Below are 17,506 nucleotides of genomic sequence, written 5' to 3'. Positions count from 1 at the left end.
TCATCTCTATTTGCACTGTTTCCCTTCCCAATTTAGTATAATTTACAAGCACAAAATCTTTTTCTTTAACTCCATATTTGCCCATTTGTGTACAAGTGCAAGTAGGCAGAACTTCCATGCAAATTCTAAACCATGTAATTTTTTTTCTTTTTTTTCCTGTATAGTTACTAGAGCAAGATTTGTGTTTGTGTGTTTGTGTATTTAAAGTTGTTAATGGTGGGATATGGTTCTCATCCCAACTCTGCTGAGCTGAGTTTCAATTTTATTTCTCTTTGTAACACGTGCAAGAGATCTGGAATCGTATTTAGGGTTTCTTTGTCCCTATCTTTAAAAACAATCATTTATGCTGAAAGATGCAAACAGCAGTTGAATGTCACCCACAAATCTTGCCAGCAGGGAATCTGTGACAGCAGCCTGGGCACAGGTGAGGACAGGCCAGCCTTTTCCATATCTCTCCTTGCTGAATGCATCTTGGCTCCTAGGTTTGCTCTTCCACGCTGGATGCAAGCTGACACCTTGATCTGCTTGGAAATTACATTTTTACCTCAGCCATCTCCACACTAAAACTGTTGTGGAGAAAATGTGTTAACAGAGAAAGTGGTGTAGGGATTGGTTTTGAGGATTAATATGTGAAAGGAATGGAATAACAACTTTTCTCTTTTAGTGTTGCTTGAGTTTAGAGGACAAGTTGCCACATCTTATGTATGATCATGTCCACAGCAGATCTGGCATTAACTAACAACCATGACAACAATTCCACCACCAAAACTAACCAGCATATGTATCCAAAAACAGAGCTGTATTGTCATCTTCTCCAATTACCAGGCAGATAAATGCAGTAATGCCCAGTGAGATCAAGTGCCTCAGGAGGTTTGCAGATGACAGAAAGTTGAAGGGTGCAGTTGACACTCCTTGAGGACAGAGGCAATCAAGGGGGACCTGGACAAACTTGAGTGGGCCTGCAGGAACCTCATGGAGTTCAACAAGTCCAAGTGCAAGGGRCTKCACCTGAGTCAGGRCAATCTCAGACAYGAGCACAGACTGGGAGAAGCCATGGAGAGCAGCCCTGCAGAGAAGGGTTTGGGAATTCTAATGGATGCTGGACATGAGCCAACAGGGCGTGCTTGCAGCGCAGAAGGCTCATGGCACCCTCAGTGTGAACAAAAGCAGAGTGGCAGGTTGAGAAAGGGGATTGTGCCCCTCAACTCTGTCCTCATGAGACCCCACCAGGAGTGCTGAATGCAGCTGTGGGGTCCTCAGCACCGGAAAAACATGGACTTGTTAGAGCAGGTCCAAAGGACCACAAAGATGGTCAGAGAGCTGGAACAACTCTCCTATGAAGACAGGCTGAGAGAGCTGGGGTTGGTCAGCCTGGAGAAGAGGAGGCTGTGGGAAGGCCTTACTGTGACCTTCCAGTACCTTAAAGGTGCTTMTGAAAAGGAGAGAGGAACTTTTTGTATGGGCAGAAAGAGAGAGACAAACCAAATGTCAGTAGTGTTAGACTGAAAGAGGGCAGATTTAGATTAGGTGTTGGGAAGAAATTCTTTGCTTGGAGACTGGTGAGGCCCTGGAAAAGTTGCCCTGGGAGGCTGTGGGTGCCCCATCCCTGGAAGTGTTCAAGGCCAGATTGAATGGGATCTGAACAACTGATTGAGTGAGTGGCATCCAGGCTTGGAACTTGATGAATTTTAAGGTCCCTTCCAACCCATCCAGCCTGTGATGACAGCTGTGCTCCTCTGAGTTACATCTGAGATGCCCTTAGGCTGAGTTACAGCCAGATTACAGCAGAGAGGAGCTAGAAAACACACAGATCAGGAGTTTGATGGCCATAACTGATCTCTGGAGCTCTTGCTCCAGCTGGCAGTTCAGCCAGGCAGAGAAAGGGTGCTGCCTTTGGCCAAATGTGGCAAATGCCATCACTCACCACAACATTGTTTTACCATCTAGAGCCACTCACTTCTTAAGCATCATTTTGATGTGAGCAGCATCTCGAGCTAAATCAAACTSCCCAAACAGCAACACATCCCAGAACCAGGGGATTCCTGTAGGGTGTTCTCAGCCTTGCTGAGAGCTGGAATACACAAGAAGGCTTTGAGTCATTTCACCTCCTTTGTTGMTGATCTTTTTTGGAAGCAAGCAGAAAATTCTCCAGTAAAAAGGGAACATGTTCTAACATCAGCCTGGATCTCAAGATAAACAGCACAGAACTTCAAATACAGATTAGAAACAGCTTACACAACACAGAAACACACCAGAGCTTTCAAGCATTACAATACTATTTTCCATTTATATAGCAAATACACACCCAAGTTCTACATAAACAGGCCTAGCTACAGAAATTACTTTATTATCCAAGTGCAGCCATCCTTGGTGGATAAAAGTGCACAGTAAAGTGGAATCTACAACATTTAATATTACTTTTTCTGTTTACAGCATGTCTTACAATAGGAATTGCTTTCTTTTTCCTCCTTCAAAAATGTAATTTTTTGTGTAAGTAATTCAATGGAATGTTCTACTATCTTGGTTCTTTTTTTCTTCCACTTGCTAATCAGTTTTTTATATTGTGCAGATAAATTTTATTACTATTTCATTATTATTAGCAAGTTAAAATGCACTGCTGGTAAATCTGTCTTGGCATGAAAAYTCATCATTGGTTTCTGAGGATGTAAACCACAGAATTACAGAAAATGTTTGGAAGAGTGGACACAAAACATAAGATTTGTTTAATTTAATTTCAGAATCTGGGACAGAAATCCTATTTTTCCTTAGTGCTAATGAAGAAATATAGACATTTTCAAACCATGATTCGTCTCACTTATTTTAGATCTCTGTTCTGGGAGAACACTAATTGGAACTTTAGAGTCAGCCTTCACCAGCTGTGAAAGGGATCCTTAAATCATGAGCAGGGAATTATGTGTGTGCATGCAAAGAGCTGAAACCCACTTTAAAATATGGCAAAAATCACAGCCAGGTGTCCCAGCTCTGACCCCCATGGGTGCTGTTGAGCCTTGCCCTGCCCTGTCTCGGGGTTCCACAGCTGTCTCAAGACATCGTCCATGAGTGTCAGCCCAAAAAMCAGCTGAAAACTGAAAGCAGTTTTCTTCTCTTGCCTGCAAACCTGAGCCCTGAGATGCTAGCACATGCCACATCCTCCTCTAAGGCAGTAATTTCCAGCCAGCAAATGCAATCATCTGGGACAGCCATGTTGGAAATCACAGCAGTAAATCTGCCTGAGCTTGCCCACAGGAGCACTAAACCACTGGCATAATTTCCAGAGGTACCTGGGTTTTCCTTGGAAAGCTGCTGTGAAATCTTTGAGATSACACGAAGTGAAGTTCTCCCTTGAAGAAATTATAATACTGTCYGGTTCTTGTATCCCTAATTTCCTTTTCTCAAATCAAGACTCTCCTCCAGAGGTTTTCCTTCTTTTACAGTTTTTCTGACATGAAATGTTTTCATTTTCCTTCCTCTCACCCTCACAGAAACTTCCCTTTGCAAACATCCCGTCAGCCTGGCTGGRGACCAGACAGAGCTCTGCAAGAAACTGTTCCCTTCTGCAGGATGGCCAATCTGCTTTACAAGAGAGACTGAATCTGAAAAGCCAACTCTGGCAAAAGTAGCAAACACATCTTGGTGTCAGTAAAATCTGCATTTGTGTTTTAACTCATTGCAGGCATGTGAAGCATCAAGATTTCCCAGGGAGCAGGATAAACTTTGCATGAGAGCTTGCAAACCAGGTTATTGTATTTTYTTTGTGGCAAAGATGGGATTAGGGGCATTCTCCTTACAGAAAGAATAGTTACAACAATCCATTTTTCACCATCTGATGCCAGTTGTCTCTCCGTGAACATCTGTGTAAGCATCTTCATATGTTGTAAAATATATCTTGACGTTGCTTTCTGAATTGGATTTAAAACACACACACTCCAGCTCAGGCAAAAAGAATCCAAACCCTGGAAGTTGGTGGGTTTAATTTTGGTTTGGGTTTTTGTGTTGTTTTGGGTTGGTTTTTTTTTTTTTTTTTGGCTTCAGTCATGGCTTGCTCACACTTCCAGGTGAATCATGTGGTGAAATATCTCATGTGGCAGGTACACACGAGCAAACAGACAGTAGGTGTAACAACAGGAAAAGTATCAGCCTAGTACTTGAGAGCTGTGSTGGTTTTTCACCAGTCTAACAGCACTTGGCAAACTGTATGGTTTGTCTTGTCCAATAATAACTTCAATTGAAACCCAAATCCAGGCATAGAGCAGATTTCAATTCCTCTTTTTTTTCCTCTTTTCTAACTTCTCATTATTAGCTTTGAAAAACGGTGGAAATTCTTTGGTTTGCTGGCAAATCCTTTTGGTTCCCAAGCTTTCCAGTGTAAAATAGCCATTTCTGAAGAAAGCAAAATTACTTCCTCAAAGACATTAATTTTGTCAGAAACTTCACATTAAAAAACAAACAAACAAACAAACAAACAAACAAAAAGCTAGAAATGCCACTAATCCCAGTGGTTAGAGCAGTGTGGAAAAAACCCAAATGTGGCACAAGGAAGTTCAGAGCTACAGAGGTCGACAGGGCTGGCCCTGCTAAGCAGCTCTCAGGTCCCACACAGAGCCATCTCCAGGATGGGTCTTCCCAAACAAAGCAACTTTCCATGCCTTCTCCTGGCTGCTGTCTCTTCCCAGTGCTTATCAGCACCAGGAGGCAGCAGCAGTGACAGCTGAGGAGTATTGGAAAGGCAGAGGGAACGGTGAAAAAAGGCTCATGGGATGGAGGTGTCTCATTAAGGGTCTGCTCTGCCTTGGTGCTTCTCTTCCCCAATCTCCCTGGGGTTGGGTGGTCACTGCTTATCAAGCACATTGCATTGCAATAAACTCTTCCACCCATAGCACAGGCTGCTTTCCAGACCCTGGAGCTCACCTCCAGAAATTTCCCTCCTGTGGCACATCTTTTCACACTKGTGCATGTGATGGGAGCAGCCAGCRSATCCCAGCTGTTCCCACRACCACRAGAACCTTCCAAAACCTTCCAAAATTCCCCATGGGGAAAGCTGCCAATGCCTTAGMACTTCTACAAAATGCAATATGTGGGCTTTCACAAAAATTGTCTCCTGATCTCCTAAACCCTTGTCCAGAACTGCAACTTCTGTTGGCTTCCAAAAATTGGCCACAGAAAGTGACAGTCCAGCTCAACTGTTTGGGCAATAATGGCAGACAAAGGATATGTCCCCAGACCCTGCATCTGGTTCTGTCCCCTCCAGCATCCCAGGCACTCCCATTTTCTTTTGCTAAAGATTGTTAGCATGTTAGTAAGGTGAGTGAAAATACTCAGCTCCCCTGAACAACATTCATGTCTCCCTGCTCCTGGAAGATGGCCTTTGGTGCAGTGGAGAAAAGGGTGTAGAATGGTCAAGCCTATAGGATCTGAACTGTTCCCAACATTATCTTGAGTTCTAAGAAATCCTSTCACCTGGTGTTGGACAGATTAGCTGCCCAGATCAGGACCTATCCATATTTTTTTGTGTTGAAAATGCAAAGTTGGGACTGCAGTAATCACCCATCCACAACAGTCGTGTGCTTTGGTGGAGGTTTCCTTTGCTGTCCCCAAGCACAGCTCAGCTTTTGTTTTGCATGGGGCTGGAAATCCTCTGAAACAGCCAACGGATGCTGATTCACAATGCTGATGTTGTAAAAATATGAGTTTCCCTTCCTAAAGGATTTTGAGCTGAGCACAGTGACAAATACACCAGTTTTGCCTCAGTACACATCCAGTCTGGCCACTCATCTGAATATCTGATACAAAGCCTCCCCCAAAGCTGCACCCAACTTGCTGTGGAACACTCCACAGCTCCCAGGAATCCTTCCTGTCCCAAACCAGGAATGGCAGACCTTCCCTAGGACCCCGACAGTTCTTTGGTGGGTGGTGGGCAGGGAAAGGTCTGCAGCAGCTCTGACCCTGGCAGGGCTGCAGGGAGGCAGTGAGGGCCAGACCCACATGCCCCTGCATCCCCTGAGCCCAACAAACCCTCAGACTGCTCAGAGGGGACAGCTCTCCACACACCTGCCCTCTTCAGAGCAGACTGAGAGCTGTCTGCACATGCAGACCACAAAACAAGACTTCTCTAATTCATTCTCCAGAAAAAAAGTGGTTGCTATTTTCTCATCCCCTCTTGTGACAGCTTTGAGGCAGGCATCTGAAGATTTGGAACAAGCCCCTGACTCAATTTGCCATTTCTTTATTGCTTCTGATGACAAAGTTTGCTAGAGATTTGTACCAGCAAACAGAATTTTCTGTCAAAATGTACCAAGGACGAGCCTTTTTAGTCACATGTTTGAGGCACATCAAAATAAAAAATAATCCCTAATGAGCAATTTAATGGCCAGTGGCAAAACCACATTTTTTTTCCCAAGCTGCTGCAAGCATGAAAAGCCCAGGTATTTCTCAACCATTTACAGTGGATGAATAGCAGACAGGGAAATTTTCTGCACAGTAAATAATTTCAGCTCAAAGACTTTAATAAATGAGGTGTTATCCTCTGCAGAGCAGCTGTGGTGCCCTGCAACAGTGGCTGTCCACAGTCAGTGGGAGGGGAGCTTTTTGGGGGTGAAACTGGAAAACACTTTGAGAAAAAATGCAGTGTCAGCTCAGGGGGAAATTTCTTTCCCTCTTTACACCGACAGCCTGTGGGAACTTGCCTGTGGAAACAAGCTTGCATTACTTTTACTTGTTGGCATTATTTTAGAGGAAAGTTTTCATTGAAGTCTTGGAAATTCCCAACCCAAAAAATCTGTTCCTCAGTTACTGAAATTATTCAGGATGCCATGTTTCATAGATATGTGCCTCACTGTAAATCTGTAGTGACCCTGAAAGCACGAGTAGCAAAAGAAATATTATTCATTTCATTGATTAGGAGCTATTCTGGGATATTTGATGATAAGTGGTCTTCAACAGGTACTCAGAAAGGAAAGGCACAAAGCTGCTGGGACAAAGTCAAAATATTTTTACACACTCAGGCTCCAGGCAGCGGGAACTCACCCTCTGAAATAGTGACAAGCAAACATCTCCCTGCAGGATAATGAGACACAAATAATAAGTGAAGTATGAGCTCAATGTCCTTAAAAATATTCCAGTTTACTTACCTTGTGATGAAGACAGAATGAAAAGGGAACACCAGTTTTTAGATAGTTTGAGGAGTATTAATTTTTTTTGTTTTTAATGCGTAAACCATGAAAAAAATACAGCTTGTTTCCACTGTTAGTAAACTCTATCACCCTCACGGGGATTGGTAAACCAGCCTTCAATGAAATTCAGGATTACTGTCCCTGCCTGTAACAATTTGTTCATTGTGACCAGAGTAAAATAGGTATTTAGTCAGCATCTAGTGCAAGGAAAGTGCAGAGAACAATAACTACCCTTCCCCCCACCGCCCAAAAAAAAAAAAGGGAATTTGGAATCATGTTTGTGAAGCTGCTGGACAATTATAAGGGCAACATAGAATGAGCAAAACATAAAGCCAGTGGAGTCTGTAATTCTTCTCTTCCTAAGAAAAAACCCCACATTTCACTCACAAACATTCCTAGGACACAAAATAAAGGTAAGAATGTTTTCTCTGTAAATCTCTATATCTCCCTCCCTTCCCATTTCTACACTGTTAGGACATGTTAACAGTTAAAGTTAACTTCTATAGCCAGCAGGTAGACCTGGGGAAAAAATGATCCATTCACACAGAAGTTTACTGCGTGCAAGTCCCTGGTAACATACAGCTAAAAATGGCAGGATGCTGCAAAATTCACAGAAYCAKAGAACAGTTTGGGTTGTAAGAGACCTCAAAGATAATCTAGTTCCAAACTCCCTGTCACAGGTRGGGGCATCCTCCACTAGGCCAGGTTGCTCAAAGCTCCATCCAGTCTGGCCTTGAACATTTTCAGGTGCTYTAAGGAACTCCACCATCCCATGGTCACTGCAGCCAAGGCTTCCCTTGAGCTTCACACTCCCCACCAGCATCTCCTTCTTGGTGAGAACAAAGTCCAGCACAGCACAGCACCTCTCCTCATTGGTACCTCTGTCACCTGGAGAAGGAAATTATCAGCAATGCATTCCAGGAACTTCCTGGTTTGGCTATGCCCTGCTGTCTTGTCCATCCAACAGTTACTGGGATGGGAGAAATTCCCCATGAGCACCAGGTTTTGTGAATGTGAGGCTGCCCCTGTCTGTCTGTGAGGGCTTCATCCATTCAGCCTTCCTGCTCAGGAGGCCTGTGACAGACCCCCCTATAATGTCCCTGCCCTCCCTTTAACCCAACCCAAAAGATCTCAGTCAGCTTCTCATCCCCACCCAGGCAGAGATCCACACATGGTCAGTGACATCCAGGGAGGTGCCTGCTCCACCTCTCCCTGCCTGCCCTTYCCAAAGAGCCTGGATCCTTYCATTCCAACATTCCAGTCACAGGAGCCATCCCACCACATCTCCTTGATGACAGTGAGATCACAGACCCTGCAGGTTTGCACACATCTGTAACTCACCTTGTTTATTCCCAATGCCACATGTTTGTGTAGAGACATTTAAGCTGGGTGCTGGATGAAGCTGATGTACTGTCTGGAGAGGCGGGAATTCCCTTGTGCTGCACTTCACGTGTTCTCTGCTGACCTGTCAGCCCTCTCCAGGCTCTGGGATCTCTTACTGGCCCTGACATCAAACTTCCAGGAGTGGAATGGATTGAAGTTCCTTTTTTCCTGTAACTGTAAAGACTCTTCCCCACCTTGGCAGCCCTGTGAGTGAAGATGTTCCTCCCCTTTCCCTGACAGATTTCCCCCAGCAGATGAGGTTTCTTAAACCAAGTCCCACACCCTAAGCAGCCAAACCCCTGCCTGTGGCACCAATCCTGCAACCATTTATCGATTCACCAGATTCATCTGGCCCTTTCAAACCCTGCCGCTCCCAGAGCTCCATTTACCCTTCTTGATACTCCTCAGGCTGCTCCTGGCTGTATCATCAGTGCCTAGCAATTCACCTGCCCAATGCTGGAAAACCCAGCACGCAGCCAATATATCAATTGTTGTCCTTAATGACTTTAATATTCATCTTATTTTTTACAAGTTTGGGATACCAGAATCCCAGGGACTAACCCAGCAGGCTTTGACCAGGCAGCACCACTGGCACAGTGACCCATCTTGCTGGCAGTGGCAGTAGCTCCTTGCTCTGGGCAGGAACAGAAGTATGGAAAGTAAAAGACAAACCCTCTTGCTACCACTTGCTCTGGGCTGGGGTGAAAGCAGCTGCTGAGAAGCTCCCGTGGAGGCTGTGCAGGGCAGCTTGAATGACTTCCACGTTTTCTAAAAGATGCTCTGGTCCAGCGCCTGCTCCTGGTTAGTGTCGATACTGGTTGAGTTCCTGTGGCTTGTGCTGTGTAGGAGATCAGATAAAAAATCCATTGCCTCCAGGCCTGAAAAGCTGCTCAAGGGCAGGGTATTTCTTCTCACCATTTTCACAACTCTTCCACTGAATCTTTGCATCTGGGAGAAAATAGAAAGCCCACGGATTTAAACACACATCCTCCCTTCCCCACACAGACTGGTTGAGAGCTTCATTTTCTCCCCCGTTCCTAGTCACCACAGAGTTTGGGACATCTGCAGTTAAAAGCATTAAAGATGTTATTATAATAATTACCAAAATCACCCATTTTTACACATAGCTGGAATGTAACTATATTTTTTCAGACCTCAGTTTTGCACTTGAATGAAAGTGAACCCAAGTAAGCAGTTGTGGTTCTGGTAACTCAAGCTTATAAAAAAAATACCTCAGCATAAGTTCAACAATCAGAATTGCTGTATTGACTGTGTCTGGGCTTTTGGAATTTACAACAGTTTTGGACTGTTTAATCTATTCTGTGATTGCTGTGAATGAAAGCTCTGAATATATGTTTAATTCACTGAAAAATGACTTTAAAATCTTTCACAGTGAAACTTTTCCCTTGCTGGAAAGTTTATGTATTAGTTGCAATTGTTTGCTGATTGTGCTGCTTTGACTGGCTTGTTGAACAAAATGCTTGAATGACATGCTCTGCTGGTTCACTCCCTCCCCCCTTTCAGATCTTTTTCTCAACTGAATATGCAGATTATGCTTTATTCTGCAACTCCTGATACCCTTTATTGAAGATGTTTCAATTCTAAACCTGACATAGTGTTTTATTTGCTTGCAATGTTCACAATGAGTTTTTACAAATAGTATAAAATTTAAGAATAAAGGAATTTTCAAGAAATAAAAATCAAATTAGGTAGAAGGTAGAAGGTGTGAAATAATCTGTATTTGACAATAATATATTATACATCTCATGCAGAACATTAGAAAAAAACACAGTGAGGAGCAATTGGCATGTGGGAAATGCAAATTTCTGAAAAAAAATTACACAAAGGCATCAGGAACCATCACCCCAGAACACAGGTCAGACAGATTTTTGGACTATGAGTCCTAGAGAGGATGAAGGATTGTTAAATGCCAATAGCAGATTTGCACTGCAGGAGACAGAGGTTACCTTGAACTCAACAGGCTGGTCAGGAGATCAAAACAGAGATCTTTTTGCGGCCAAATCAGAATGAAACTTCTTTCCCTAGCTACCTTAAGAAATGTTGTTTATTAAACCCTCCCAAAATGAGTTGGCCTATTTATATTCACTGTTATATGTCCCTGAGGACACGGCCCCGTGGCCACAATGCTTGCAGACAAACTCTGGGAAAAATTACTCTTGTACTAGATGGCTAAAAAAACTGAAAAAATGAGAACATAAAAGGAAGTATTTGGGGTTTATATTGCACATCAGAACCTATTTAAGCCACTTCTGCAGCGATTTTATGGCTATGGAGCATTCACAGCCCAAGCTTGTGCTTTGCACTGTATTCAGTCTGTATTCAGAATCATGAGTGTCTGTGCAGAAAAAACTTCCCCTGCTGATGAGTGGAAAAAATTTCCCAGCAGCCAGCATATTGTGTAGCCACTCCTGTTGAAATACACAGCATTTTCCACTGCAGCAGACAGCACTGGCAGCTGTCAGGGGCAAAGGCACAGGGATGCTGTACAGCAGGGGACATTGCAGCACATAAAAATGTCAGGAAAGTCATACTTTACCCAAATAACTGGTTTCAGTCAATGTTCATAGACTGACAAAGAAGACAGCACTTGTTTTGAAGAAAAGAGACCTTGTGAGATGAGTTAGCCCTTCTCCTACCTGCAGAAAAGCAACTGACAGATATTTTCCAAACTCATTTCTGAAAAATCACCAGAAAGACTCAATAGTCACATAGAAAATTGCCCCAGTCTTTCCCTATTCTAACATGAGATGGCATGTTTGCAACAAAAAGTTAAATACCTCCTCTAGCTATTTCTTCAGTATTTCCATGCATTGTTATAACACAAAGCACAGTCAATGAGAATTAAATGGATAACTTAATATTTTGAGGTAAGAGCAAGAAAGTCGGGGTAAAGTTTCTAATGAAATTTCTTAATCTCAGGACTTCTGAGCTTCTCTTCTGCTTTATTAAGACTATGTTCCTGTCAGACTCTGATACACAGAATTTCAGGGAGAATGATGTCTCCAGGAAGAAGCAAAGGTAAGGTGATTTTTTCATGGGAAGCTAATATCAGGAATAAATATAGAGCAGCTTCTCCTGCTTCTTAAGAAAAACCTCTCTGAGAGGCTGAATAGACTTTGCATTTTCTTAATGAAGATACATTTTTTCAATTTAAAATCCTATGCAAGTGAAATATTGCTCTCATTGATGATTGCAGCAGGAAATCAATTCAGCATTTCACATTCTGAAACAGATCCCATAAATTGCCCTAGTCCCTTGATTGCAGTGCAAGTCTGACAACTCACATAGTTGAGGCTCTGTCTATTTAGACAGCAGATAATATTCCCACTGCCACTTTAGGAGCAGAGCAGGTGAGTTTGCAGTATAGAACTGAGACAGATCTGCTGACATCAGATTAATATAGACATTTCTTCCTTGAGAGTATTTGATTTTCAAAGTCTTTTGAGAATTTAGTGTTTGAATCTCTGAGATTCGTGGTATATTGTACTATAAAAGGTCATTGATGTCACTGAGAACTTTATGGGCAGTAGCTCTTGCCATCAGATAATATTCTGTATGTGCAAACTCAGGCTGAAAAGTGCATCCATTTTTGACTGTAATGTTGAAGGTTCTGTCTCATGAGCTTCTGAGAGCTCAATTTATCATACTTGTGCTGAATTAATCATAAAGAAGCACAGGAAACATTAGACCTTTGTCTCAGATCAACTGTCCCAGTGACATTAGGGGATTAGCATTGAACCAGGGACTGCTGGTGCCGGAGCAGGGACAGGAGCTTAAATGCTGCTGGAAGCCAGTGCCCTATCCAGGTTCCAGCAGGCCAATTCCCTCTGACTTGAGATGTATGGGCAGTGATAATTGGTACCAGTATTCCTAACTCATAAAGAAACCACTACATTTCACAGCTTGGAAATGTATGAGCAGACTCTTGGACCTGTGAACTTGAGCAAAATGGACACAGGCTCCTTTTAATCCTGCTTCCCATTTTATTACAGCTACTGTGAAACATCATTGCCTGCTTCATTGCAGAAGTTTACCAAAACTTGGCTCTGAAGAAATATTTCATCCCCCAGAAGAACCTCCCATGAAAAATAAACAAATCTTTGTGAAGTCAAACAGGCACTGCAACTGTCACTAGATCCCACATTTCTCAACTCGAAGAGGTGCATGCTTTCAGCCCTGCTGTTTCCAAGCTACTAATCCTCACATTATTTAAACTAATCCCACAACGGACAAAGTTATAACACTCTAAAAATCCTTTCTCCTAGGGAGGTAATTAAAGCCTCTAGAATAGGGGGTGAGGGAGTAGACAAGGCTGCAAACCTCTCCTGGTGAGGAAAATCCAACAAGGAGAGCATTTGGGTGATGCACAGTTATCTTTAGTGGCCCTGCTTCTCTCCAGTTCCACAAGGCACTTACCTCGAGAAATGTCAAAGCAAGCAAAGCCAAAGAAGCAGCACTCCTTCCTCTGCTTTTCTTTAAACCTTGCAAAGGATGTACATTGGAATATCACCTACTGTGCCTATGAAACCATTTGCAGTTCTGTCCTGGAATTAAGCTAAGAAAAATTGTTCATGTAATGAATGCAGCCAGATCTCAGGTGATACAGCTTCGGAGGGATTTTTTTTTTTAGAAGAGATGAAAGGTTTTTTTAAGACTTTCACACATTTTGTGGGTTTACTCCAAACCTCTGCATTTGCTTTCATAACATCACTTGTACTTCCAAGGACGAGATGTGTTTGCACTGGGGATAGCTGTGCTCAGGGCTCAGGGATGTACAGTGGCTGGACAGCCAGAGCCTGCTGGAAATTGTTACGACTCCAGCAGACAACAGGAAGGAGATGAAAGGGTGCAAAATCAAGGCTGACAAAAGATGTGCAGGATGTTATATACCTCTACTGTTCACTGAAAGCTTTCATTTTCACATTTCATTTTCACATCCTAATGGAAGAATAATACCCACTTATAATAATATCCATAATACCTTGATTTTGACATTGAGATTGGATAGACAAAGGAAAGGAGTTGCACAGAAACTGCACAAATAAATGCAGGGGAAATCTCTGTGTGTATGTGGGTGAATGGACATGTGCATATGCATCTACAAACGTGCCAAGGGAGCTGTTTATGTACTGGAACTTCTCATGCTGGTGTAATGGTGTGGCAACAGACTGAGGGAACTGTGTCCATAGTGCCATTCACTGCCTGTGAAAAGAAGAGTTCAATTTTCACTGTCACATAGCAGCTGATGCTTGGTAGCTACAGAAGACAGCAAACGATGCCTTTGATTTTTTTCTTTGATATATAATCTTGGCGTAAACAACTATTTGTTCCTCTTTCTTTTCCAGTCTAAAGACAGTCACAGACTCATCGATAGAGGAGGAAGTTCTCCAGTGGCTCAGGCAGGTGCAGCTTGTGGATTGTGTACAGGCACGAGCGCCCCAGATGCTTCCTGATGCACAACCGGCACAGCTGGGCGAGGCTGGCAGGACCTGGGGGAAAGGGAAAAGGCAAGAAAAAGCACCCTCAAACCAACTGACGACACACTCACTGAACCATGGGGTGAGGCTGAACACTGGGTGGTGGTACTAAAGTATTATCTATTAATAAACTTCTATGGCAGTTTTTAACCTTAAGAGTCCCACTAGGTAAATAGGTATGATTTTCCTTCAGTAGACAGGAAAAGAAAGCACAGGATAACTGACTGATTTACCCACAAAACTGTAGCACCAGGTGGCAGATCTAGCAAGGAAACAGATTTCTGTGACATGTTACAGGTTTGAAGGCAGCAGAGAAAGTAAAAGAAGTTATATAGGGCATTACTTATTTCAGCAGTTAAGAAAATCTACTTAGGTAGAGGATATAAATACTGCTTTACTTAAAAAATGAGAAGAAGAAAGGAAATCATTACCTTCCCGAAGCAGAAGTGCCTGCTCCACTTTGCTGTTGGGTGTGGCAAGATCCAGGGCACATTTGAGGTCAGCATTCCTGCATTTCGGGTCAGCACCATAGTCTGTCAGCAAGACCACTATCTCCACACTGGATTTCCTCGCTGCTGCGTGGAGGGGGGTGTCCAATCGCTTCCCCATGTTCACGTTGGCTCCTTGAGTGAACAAAAGCTCATGGTCAGATCTGGAGGCAGCAGAACTGTGCAAAGCTGCATCACAGGGGCTGATTTCCACCAGTAACCTCAATAAATGAAGGGGATGGATGGCACACAGGATTCCCTCAATCTCTCAACAGCAGCTCTGCAAAGCTCGATGGGTCAAATACCTGCTCTGTCCAAGTCCTCTGGGCCACCAAACTGTGTCTGTGATGCTCAGAATTGAGCAGCTCAACCTTCAACCCAATACATGTTCAAAGCGTACCATATGCTCTTTAAACTTGTTAATACCACAAAGTCTAACATGGATTATATTAATTTAATTTCCAGGAAAAAAAAAAAAACCAGACCTTTAGACATCTCACTGTAATAACTCTGGAAGCACAGCAAGCAAACTGCTTGCCCCAGGCTGGCTGGGCACAGCAGGGAGGGCCACACTTGGAGAAGGTGTAAGTCAGCTAATACACACTGACAGCAAAAATCTATGCTAGTTCACAGCCTGGGCCTGGACCTGCAGTGATTATTCTTCCAAGCAGCTTTACTGCTGCCCTCATCATCCACTGAGGAGCAGGTGAATTTAATGGCTTTGATAAATTGCTGTGTTAAGCAAGAGTTGATTTTGGTCAGTAATATTAGCCAGCATTTTCTGTGCTTCCTGTTACCATGCTAGAAAATTGAAATAATTCCATTTTCACATTCAGACAGCCTCAGGGAGGTGTCTGTAATTAGAGGGCTTTTTACTGAGGAAAGCATAATTTCTTCATCAACACAGGAGAAATTTTTAATGGCCTCAAATGAGTCTCATAGCCTCAGGCTGCCCAAACAACTCTTGTGGGAACAACCCATGATGTTTACAGTGGAGAGGCAGCCCAGAGAGACCAGCAGCACTCACTCACACCACCGTAGCTGTCCCCCACCCCTCTCCCAGTGTACCTAGCTCCAAAAGTTTCTTGACACAGTCTGTCCTCTGGTAGGTGCAAGCCACGTAGAGAGGGGTCCCATGCTGCGGGTCCTCTTGGTCGATGTCAACGCCGTGGGCCACCAGGGTCTCCATGCACTCCCTGTGACCTGCGGAGGGAAGAGCTGGCCCTGAACGGCTGCAGGGCAGAACACACCCAGACACAGCTCTGTGCAACAACCCAGTCTATTTATCTGTACTGACATGGAAATAATTCTGCTTTTCAGGTGCTTTGTCAGCAACAAAAGCGTTGCTGAGCATTGCTCAGCGTAACACCCTGAGCGTTACCTCTCTTGACGGCTTCATGGATGGGTGAAGGCAGCTGGTTCCCGTGCTGTGCCTTGGCTCCGAATTGCAGCAGCACGCTGGCACAGGCAGCACTGCCACTGCAGCAGGCATTGAACAGGGGTGTGATCCCATCGATGGTGACAGCATTGACCTGGAACAGTGACACACACTCGGGATAATCCAGTTTGAGCGCAACGCCCTCGCAGCCTGCCTCCTGTGTGCACCAGGAGGGCATCAGAGTAAGACTTGTGTGCTTTCAGAAATTATTTTATTTACAGCTTTATGTATTGTGACAAAACATATGTAATATTTTCCTTTGATGTCTGCCCTCTTCCCCAGGTTGATAGTGCCATAAGGCAGAGGCACTGCCTGCTCTGAATGCTCCTCCTGGAGCTGCTAAAACCACAACTTTTTATTCTTTCTCTTTTTTTTGAATTTGAAGAAGTCAACTATTTTCATGATTGTTTAGTTTGTTCCAGCTTCAAGGTAGAAATGCCCTCAAACAAAAATGGCTTTGCTTTTTAACTGAAAATATTTACATTTAATACTTTCACCAGAAAACACATTTCCAGTAAAAGAAATTTTCATAGAAATATAATCCCACACAGAAAGGGAACTTGAAGGAGTTGATATGCATGTGTGTCTATGCAAGACAGAAAATTTCCTCCTCAACTTCTGATGCAAAGACCGGGCAAGAACCACTATTGCCATTTTCCACTGGGACAACAGGGCTGTGGATCACACAATCACTCAATCCCAGAATATGCTGAGCTGGAAGGGACCCATAAGGATCCCAGAGTCCAACCCCTGGCCCTGTGCAGGGCACCCCAAGGATCACACCATATCCCTGTTTATGCTCTGTTTAACTACATAGCAAGTCCTCAGGGGCAATTTATGCAGCAAATCTGCATGTCTAACTCTGTGCCACAGTGGAGAAGAGCAGTGGCTTATGCAAGCACCTGCCAATTTGTACCATTTCCACTCCCTTCATCTCCTCCCAGTCTCATCAGGCAGGTGTGGGTGGAGCTGCTGGAGACACTGGAGGTCTGTGAACTGTTTTGGTGCTGCTTGGTTTCTTGCCATATCAATTGTACTTGAAAACTCAGTTGACATAGAAATATTCTTACATATTTCATCCATTGCTTAATCTCTATTGTGAACATGTATTCTGCCTTAGGTCCAGCTGTGGGAATTGTTATTCTATTAGCAGATAAAATGTTTTATTGCTTCAAGCACATCCATTTTTACTTACATGAGACTCCCCAACCATCCCATAGATAACCAGATGTAATTCCAGTGATCATTGCTGAGGGGGGGAGGGGGAGGGTAAAGGTGTAAGTTACTTTCTTCAAGGTTATTTCATTTATCATTTCTCATTCCATTTCCATCAATCGTGACTATGTTTCACACACAAAGGGAAAACAAAAGAGAATAACGGGGTGATACAAGGGGAAGACAAGTCCATCACCTGAGGAAACAGAACACTGCTACATTTTTCCACATTTCTGTCTGAGATGTCCATTTGCATCTTGACCCTGCCCATCCACCAGCCCCACTGATGCAGGGAGCATCCATTCTCCAGGTTCC

General features: G+C 43.6%; 1 protein-coding gene across 1 annotated transcript; it reads right to left on the bottom strand.

The window, feature by feature from the left end:
• Positions 1–13,471: 13,471 nt before the first annotated feature.
• On the bottom strand, positions 13,472–16,133 carry ASB11 (ankyrin repeat and SOCS box containing 11; the record flags this gene model as incomplete). Its single annotated transcript, XM_057363939.1, has 4 exons — positions 13,472–14,062; positions 14,482–14,673; positions 15,607–15,741; positions 15,920–16,133. Coding segments are annotated over 4 exons (666 nt in total), but the record flags the coding sequence as incomplete, so codon positions are not given.
• Between the last annotated feature and the right edge of the window lie 1,373 nt (positions 16,134–17,506).

This window comes from Malurus melanocephalus, unplaced genomic scaffold, assembly GCF_030028575.1.
Source record: "Malurus melanocephalus ecotype Western Australia unplaced genomic scaffold, MMel_1.1 scaffold_1, whole genome shotgun sequence".
Taxonomy (NCBI): domain Eukaryota; kingdom Metazoa; phylum Chordata; class Aves; order Passeriformes; family Maluridae; genus Malurus; species Malurus melanocephalus.
Note: the sequence above shows the minus strand (reverse complement) of the source record. Positions and strands in the feature narration are given on the sequence as shown.